This window comes from Anarhichas minor, unplaced genomic scaffold, assembly GCF_050575085.1.
Source record: "Anarhichas minor isolate MPS153535 unplaced genomic scaffold, ASM5057508v1 ptg000004l, whole genome shotgun sequence".
Taxonomy (NCBI): Eukaryota; Metazoa; Chordata; class Actinopteri; order Perciformes; family Anarhichadidae; genus Anarhichas; species Anarhichas minor.
Genome location: NW_027466450.1, coordinates 15,015,001 through 15,023,672, shown reverse-complemented (window position 1 = coordinate 15,023,672; position 8,672 = coordinate 15,015,001). Strand labels below are relative to the sequence as shown.

General features: G+C 44.4%; 1 protein-coding gene across 2 annotated transcripts in view; it reads right to left on the bottom strand.

Annotated features, from left to right (window-relative positions):
• Positions 1-283: 283 nt before the first annotated feature.
• ankrd44 (ankyrin repeat domain 44) overlaps positions 284-8,672 on the bottom strand; it is a 30,043-nt gene continuing 21,654 nt past the window's right edge. The window contains exons 19-28 of one of the 2 annotated variants that reach the window (XM_076110534.1): positions 8,503-8,590; positions 8,293-8,410; positions 7,850-8,072; positions 7,111-7,198; positions 6,778-6,861; positions 6,321-6,466; positions 6,143-6,225; positions 5,803-5,885; positions 5,584-5,675; positions 284-4,019 (exon numbers count right to left, since the gene is read on the bottom strand). In XM_076110534.1, coding sequence (XP_075966649.1) covers positions 3,760-4,019; positions 5,584-5,675; positions 5,803-5,885; positions 6,143-6,225; positions 6,321-6,466; positions 6,778-6,861; positions 7,111-7,198; positions 7,850-8,072; positions 8,293-8,410; positions 8,503-8,590 — 1,265 coding nt within the window. In that variant the 3' untranslated portion in view covers positions 284-3,759. The remainder of the gene's footprint in view (positions 4,020-5,583; positions 5,676-5,802; positions 5,886-6,142; positions 6,226-6,320; positions 6,467-6,777; positions 6,862-7,110; positions 7,199-7,849; positions 8,073-8,292; positions 8,411-8,502; positions 8,591-8,672) is intronic. The other variant, XM_076110526.1, reaches the window with a different exon arrangement.

The following is an 8,672-nucleotide window of genomic DNA, read 5'->3' as shown; positions in this document are numbered from 1 at the left end:
ATCCGCTGAAGCTCAAACCAAACATCAGAATGTGATTCATGGGACTTGTAACATGGCGTGGTTGTTGGTGATGGGGTTTGAGTGTTTCAGGAACTGATGGGTCAGAGTTTAGCTTAAACAGTATGACATAAAAAATGTTATCGTATGCTATAAAATAATCTTTAAAAAAGTCATAGTATAGCATGTCATGAACATGTCGTATACTTATCAGTCATAGTATGTTGATGTTTTACACTGAAGAATGAAACTAATCGCCTAAAAGAGAAAAATAAAACTAACTTCAAACTTTTTTTTTTTTTTTTTTAATTGTACAATTTTTATAAAACAACGGGTCGCTGACAAACAGCCCTCAGCATGTCGTACTGCACCAGGAACTGGTACGAAAATCATCAGACACGTGACCGGATTGTCGGGACTGGTGAAGCTCATTTCCTGTTAGAATAATAATAATACTGGCAGACAGAAAAACACAGCTTCTTAACACGTGTGTGCTTATCGGCCGTCTCCATTTCAATCTAACTGCAGCTACAAAGGGTTCTCAATTTAAAATAAGCTCATTAATATGCACAACTTTTAGTCTGGAGCGATGACTCCGACACACTTCAGAATGGAGACGTCACCTCGCAAGTCCTCTGATGGAGATTTGTCTTCATACAAAGCTTTACGTGCTCAACAACAACGTACAAAATCAATTTCATATCAGTACCTAACGCTAACACACACACACACACACACACACACACAACTTAAAGAGTAAGTCTGGAGATATTCTATCTTCTTATCGTCTACAAAGCCCGTGAAAAGACCAAGTATTCTAAAAGCCTCACATCTCATCCTCCGCTGTGCTGAAGCGCTTCATTTATGTCCAAAAACTATTAAAAACACATCAGTGAGACACGTTAATTCATTACCAGGAACAGACATTTACCGACCTTTGCTAAAAACTACGGTTCCCAGCTGCTGAAGCAAGTTATTTAAGTTATTTAACCCTTTTTAAAATCAAAGTAGGTCATTTGTATTGATAAACAGATTTGCACATTGATGGTTTTGGTCTTCAGGGATTTGTTGACGAGAAGAATACAGAATATCAGCGGAGCTCGAGGAGAGAGAACAGTGGAGTGAGACATCATTTCAACAAACAAACACCAGGCCTGCATACCGGGCCCTCGTGCAGAGTTCCCTCTCAAACTGTCATTCAATGCAACATAACCGCCCACATTACGCTCGACTCAAAGAATCATTTCACCCAAAATTGCAAATAATAATCATTTGGCATCTAGTGGCAGATGGTCGTGCGAGTAGTTTTGGTTTGTATTCGTCCACGTTTTGAGATGTCTGCCTCCGTGCTCAATGTTTGGTGCTCACGAGTATTAAAAATGAATCAAAACTCAAAACCGATCCGTCTTTACACAACGATGTCCTGAATGCTCCACAGACCTGAGAACACTTTGCACTGGAGACACTACAAACACATAGGCCTGCACTTCATAATCATTTTCATGATTGATTATTATTTAATCTCTGCTTTAGAAAATTACATTTATTTGAAAATAGCAACAAAACGTAAAATATATTAGTTAACATATTCAGATGGGTTGTTTTTTTGACCAACAGTCCAAAACCCAAAGATATTTAGTTTAATGAAGGAAAAACAAATATTCACATTTGAGAAGTTGTGAATTTTTTGCCATTTTTGCATAAAAATATTACTTTAAATATTAATATATTTTTTAAAAACAGTTGCCGATTTATTTTCTGTTGATTGACAAATCGACTAATACTTTCAGCTGGAGTACAACAAATTCTTTAAAAAGTAACGCGTGCACAGTGAGCTCCGGCGATTTTTCAAAATAACTGCGACGAAACATCGTCACTTCACGGTCCATTGAGTGGCTCTTCTGGAGCTTTCAATCACATCACATGAACTTCTTCAGCAGAGGGAATTTATCCCATTTGAGGATGTTTAAGGAAGTTTGCACTTAAAGGACTTTCTGTCCACGTTAGAGTTCTTTATAGCGGTTCATTTAGTCGCTCTTCTGGAGCTTTTGATCACTGAATCTGGGAAATATTTTATGCAAATGTACTTTAGCTTTGAAGGAGTCTGACATGTAACTCTATAACCCACAATGTACCCGTGTTGCATGTCATCCTCTCCTCTCTCTTTCCCTTCGTTTCCTGCTTTCTGCCTCTCGACTGTTTTCTGTCAATTGAGGGCAAATATCTGAAAACCCGGACAAACCCGCACGGCTCAACACCACCAGGGTTCAGTTATTTAGGTGAGCTGATTCTTTAAGAGTATTAGAATCCACAAACTAAAGACTCGTTATGAAAGAAGTTGAATCAACATCAAGGCACTGGACACGTTTGAGACAATGGCACATAGGTGGTAGGGAGACAAACATAGGGGAGGGGCGGGGGGGAGAAAGTGGTCAAGACCCTGTGTTATTTTACATTTTAAGTGCTGGCAGTATTTGTACCATCATGTAATAGATAATAAATACCACAACAAAGTGGGGGAGACCTAACAGAGCTGGAGAAATTTGGTCTTTGTGGAGAGTCTGGGTTGAGCTGCCCAGGTGGGAATTGGTCTCAAGTGGGGGGGGGGGGGGGGGGGGGACGTGGAGTCAAAATGGTGCAGGAGGCCGCTCAAGGTCACAGGATACAATGCATACATCTCAGCCTTCTGCACAAACCCTGTGTTCAATCAGTGGATACATCCCTATTCCCTTATTCGATGGTTCCTCGCTCCTCTGTCCTTGAGCTAACTGTTAGCCTTTTACAACTATATTTCAATTTGAGATATAGCTCGTTGGAATGATTAAGTAGCCTAAATGTTTTAGGAAAAGTGGAGATTTTGAAATATAAGATTCTGATTGTAACTCAACTTATTTAAGAATGAATTTACAGACACAATAGCAACAAAATGCTGCTAGTAGAAATGTCTCGCATCTTTTCCTGAATCTCTCCTCGTGCAAATGAGAGAAATGTGGATGCAACTGAGGGAATCGAGATGTACCCAGCGTGTCGTATTCTAATTATTGTGATGAATATTTAAAACTACTAAACATCTTATTCACATTCCAGCAACAGTTCATCAAAACCTAAAAGCAACATCCAAATTTGTGCTTCAGTTGTTTTAACGGTTTTAAAATAAGCAAGCTCTATGTACCTGTTCATCATTATTTCTGTGTGGAAGTCAAATATTTGGTACAACAACAAGCCTAAGATCATAAAAAAAGGTTAGAATGACACTTAGCTGTCTTAATGGCCTATTACATTTTGTACAAAGTTAAAAATGGCTTCTTTTTTTAAGACAAGTCTCAGAGGCGAGTTGCTTTGCCATGCAGAGACTAAAGTACCGAGGTCCGTTTGGATTTAAGCACCCGTGAGTAGAAAGAACAAACCGTGGTGTGAGTTAACACAAGCATGCAGACCCGTACCAGAACTGGTCCAGATCGGATTCTTCTTCTTCTTCTTCTTCGTGGAGCAACTCACTCAGCTGCAGTAGTCAGTCCGGGGCAGTGCGGCTGCTCCGCTCATTGTTTTTGGAAATGTGGGCAGTAAGAAAAAGCGCTGTAGGGCTTCCAGCCTGGTGTCACAACCAAGACATCTGAGCTGTGTCACAACCAAGTCTCTACCCGTCTCCCTCAAGAGTGCACTTTACAGTCTAAAACACTGCATCGGTCCTGGAGGGGAGGAAAGGTAACATGTTCAGGTGCACAGCTCCAGGTAGGAGGGTAGGGAGTCGGTTCGGAGGGGTCAGAAGGTTTCCGAGTCCTCCGAGTCGTTCTCGGTGGTTCCCTCGCTCGAGGGTCCGGAGGGGTTCCTGGGGCTGCGTGGCCCCCGAGGGCCGGTGCCCGGGACTTTACCCCCCTGGTGGGGCAGCTGCCTCAGCAGGGAGCCTGGGGAGGGAGCCCCGGAGCTGCAAGGGGAGCAGAAAGGCATCATGGTAGCCAGAATGAGAGCCAGACAGTCAGCCACCTCTCTGCTAGGAGCGCAAGCCAGAGCAGGCGTCAGACCTGAGAGAGAGAGACAGAGAGAAAAAAAGAGAGGAAGGGGAGGGAGAGGTAGGTGGGGGTGGGTGGGGGGGGGCAGAAAGAAAAGGGAGAAAGGAGCAGAGGAGAGCGAGACGTAGACGGGGAGGAAGCAAGGAAGGCGAAGCAGAAACGGGAGCAGAAGACAAAGGAGGGACGGAGCAGCATTCCATTAGTGTTCAGCCAGCTGACAAAGTACACAGAAATGAAGGAGGGTACACATACAAGAGGGAGAGTACACAGTCAAGAGGGAAGGTACACAGTCAAGAGGGAGGATACACAGTCAAGAGGGAAGGTACACAGACAAGAGGGAGGGTACACAGTCAAGAGGGAGGGTACACAGTCAAGAGGGAGGGTACACAGACAATAGGGAGGGTACACAGTCAAGAGGGAGGGTACACAGTCAAGAGGGAGGGTACACAGTCAAGAGGGAGGGTACACAGTCAAGAGGGAGGGTACACAGACAAGAGGGAGGTTACACAGACAAGAAGGAGGGTACACAGACAAGAAGGAGGGTACACAGACAAGAGGGAAGGTACACAGTCAAGAGGGAAGGTACACAGTCAAGAGGGAGGGTACAGTCAAGAGGGAGGGTACACAGTCAAGAGGGAGGGTACACAGTCAAGAGGGAGGGTACACAGTCAAGAGGGAGGGTACACAGTCAAGAGGGAGGGTACACAGTCCAGAGGGAGGGTACACAGACAAGAGGGAAGGTACACAGACAAGAGGGAGGGTACACAGTCAAGAGGGAGGGTACACGGACAAGAGGGAGGTTACACAGACAAGAGGGAGGTTACACAGACAAGAGAGAAGGTACACAGTCAAGAGAGAAGGTACACAGTCAAGAGGGAGGGTACACAGACAAGAGGGAAGGTACACAGACAAGAGGGAGGGTACACAGTCAAGAGGGAGGGTACACAGACAAGAAAGAAGGTACACAGTCAAGAGGGAGGGTACACAGACAAGAGGGAGGGTACACAGACAAGAGGGAGGGTATACAGACATGAGGGAGGGTACACAGTCAAGAGGGAGGGTACACAGTCAAGAGGGAGGGTACACAGTCAATCAAGAGGGAGGGTACACAGAGCACACAGGGACAACCAAAGCTGACGTGTATCACTAAACACCACATCATACATCCAATAAAAAGCAAGGAAGCATTGTATACAGTTTAAATCAGGGTTCCCACTGTCATCCAGGAAGTAAAACTCCAGAACGTCTTCATGCCTTTTATAAGTTAGTCAGATTTTTTAAAGACTTCACACGCCCACTGAGAAAACTTTAAACCCTTCAAGCCACTGCTTGTACTATTTTACATATTAAAGTTAGTGTCTCTCACCAAGTTAGTGTCACAAACTCCACGATCAGTGGGAACCCCCGTTTAAAGACAGATTCATTTGCAGCGCACATGGAAAAATCATATTAAAATCATTCATTAGTCAAGTTCATGCTGGAGACGCAGGAAAACATCCATGCTGACCAATGAACACTGCATGCAGCTAGGGCCTGGGGGGGGGAAATCAGGTTCCAGACCAGATTCACGTCCTACCGTTCTCATCCACCGTCTGAACGTTGGCTCCTCGGGACAGCAGCTCCTGGACCGCCTTCTTCAGACCGCTACGAGCCGCCAGGTGGAGAGGACTAACAGAAGATTTTATAATTATTAACAGAAAATAGGAACAGTTCTTTTGTGCCTCAAATCCCTCATTTTATGCGGAGAGTGAAAAAGTGCTTATTTTTGTCAGTGACAGAGGTTTCAGATACTCACGTTTGCAGCGCTGCATTTGTGGCATTTATAAGCGCCGTGTCAGACAGCTTCTCCAGGATCAACATCACACAGTCTTCCTTTCCCTAAAGAGAGGACGTCAGATTAAACAGAGACTAAACATTCATTCATACTTTCTGATATTTTAATTGATGTATGTGAGAGAAATGTGTGTTGTGTTACTAAATTGTCTTGTTCCGATGTTGAACAACTTCACTAACTCACATTAGCTGTGTGATTGGTGATAATGCATGAGTGCAGGGGGATTTGGAGACATGGGAGACACTCGTATCAAGAGAAACAATAACTAAGATCGAGGGTGGAGCCCCTTGTGGCCACTTACGTTACTGCAAGCTAGATGCAGGGAGGTGTTGCCGTCTTTGTCCGTCAGACTGAGGTTGGAGCCGGTGCTGGTCAACAGCACCTCTGAGACCCAATCAGAGCCAAAAATTAAAAATAGAAATCAACAACATAGGACACCGCAGTGTTGAAGGCACGAGCAAAGTAAAACATCTCTGTACCGAGAGCTCCGGCTCTGCCCTTCTCAGCCGCCATCATCAGTGCATTGCGACCCGATTGGTCCGCAGAGTCCACAGGTGCATCGTGGGACAGGAGCAGCTGGACGCAGTCAACGTGACCCGAGAACGCTGCGGCATGAAGAGGAGTCCTGCAGGAGTCAAGGAGAGGAGAGGAAGATCATTTACTGAAGTAAAAGTACTAATACCACGCTGTGAAAATCCTGCATTCAAACCCTGACTTAGTAAGGAGTATTATCAGCAAAATATACTTTAAGAATGAAGAATAAAAGTACTCATAGTGCAGTAAAAGGTTCCCTTTCGGTGTTTTACTATTATATCTGATGTTTCTGGATTCATTTTACTGCTGCATTAATGTGTACGTTACATGTTAACTCCTGTTTAAGTACAGTACTTGAGTAAATGCACTTAGTTACATTGCACCACCGCACACACGCCTTACCTGTCCTTAGCGTCTTTGCAGCCAGCGATGTCCGACCCCATGGCCTCCAGCAGCAGCGACGCACAAGGCTCGTGATCGTTCACCCTGTGAGTTTAAACACAAACGGGATCAGCGGCTAATAGTCAGGATGTGAGAAGTTAAGGAACGTTCAATGTGCTCTAGCTGCTGCTGCAGATTCTAAATCCAGAGGATATTTAATCTGCTTAGAGCAACATTTCAATATTTCTTTTAAATACTGAAAAAAGCTTGATGTAAATTGAATTAAGCAGCTCTTTATCATTTGAACTTTCTGAGCTGTAATCATAACTATTATTTAACCCGTGTGTGACGTACACAGCACAGTGCAGAGGAGTGAACGGGTTCCCATCAATACAGCGACAACCCTTCTGCTCCAGCAGCACCTCCACACACCCCTCATGACCTGCAGACACACACACACACACGCACACACACACACACACACACACACACACACACACACACACACACACACACACACACACACACACACACACACACACACACACACACACACACACACACACACACACACACAGAGTGTTGGAAAAGACAACATGTAGAAATACTCTGACAAGTACAAGTAAAAGTCCTGTATTCAAAATCTTATAAAAGTAAAAGTACAAAAGTATAAGCATCAGAATATAAAGTACATATTATGCCGAATCACCTATTTTAGAATATCATATCTTATATTAATGGATTATAATTATTGATGCATGAATGTGATGGTAGCAGGTAAAGGTTGAGCTCATCTTAACTACTTTATATACTGCAGGGTAGCGTCATACATAATAATATATCATGATTTATAAGTAAAAAGTAAAAAAAGTACGATATTTCACACAAACATGTAGTAGAGTAGTGGTATAAAGTAATATAATGTTGAAATACTCAAGTACATATACATCAGAACTGCACTTAAATGGAGTACTTGTACATAGTTAAAAAAAAAAAAAGCAGAAATATGAACAAATCGTTCAACAACGAATCATTGATAAATCATTCAGATAAAGAATAATAAAAAAAGACTGAAGCGTCCGTGTGAACTGACCGTAGTAGCAGGCCCAGTGCAGCGGCGTGTACCCGCTGTGGTCTCTCAGCGGGGGGAGGGACGGCGGCTCGGAGCAGGCGATGCTCAGCAGCTCGCACAGCCACGAGGCGTGACCTCGGGCGGCGGCCAGGTGGATGGCGGTTCGACCTCGAGAGTCGCCGAGCAAAATCGAGGCCTCCTGCTCCAACAGACACTGGATGCACTCCTCCTGACCACACAGCAGCTGGGCGAGGAGACAAAGGGGCTTTAAGTCAGAATCGAGCTGAAGAAACATGCTGCTGGTTTCTATTATAACAAACATTTAAAATATTCCCAGATGTGCACATGTGCATTGAAAGACATCAATTGATTCTAATCAAACACTCATACAGTCTATAATAGTTCAGGTGGAACACTCATGTCTGCACAAAGGAAAGGAAGGAGGAGAGAGTGCCAACGCTCACCCCGAGGTGCAGTGCCGTGAGGCCGTGGTTACTCGCCAGGTTCACGTTGGCTTCTCGCTCCAGCAGCAGCGACACGGCGTCCACATGACCGCCTGCCACCGCCAGCATCAGAGGAGTCCTGCAGAGGAGGACGACACATTCAAAATAATGTTTTAAAAAAACTGGAACAGATGAGGAAAAACTTGAATGGGAAGGGAAACAACTACTCACTGTCCCTGAGAGTCGGCAGCATCCACCAGGTCTGCACCGTCCGATTCATCCAGCAGGAGGCGCACACACGTCGTATGACCGTTCATCACTGCAGGAAGCCGGAGAGGGAGTGACAGCGAGAGCAACGACAAACAGAGAGACAGAAATGTTTATTAATAGTCAGTTAGATG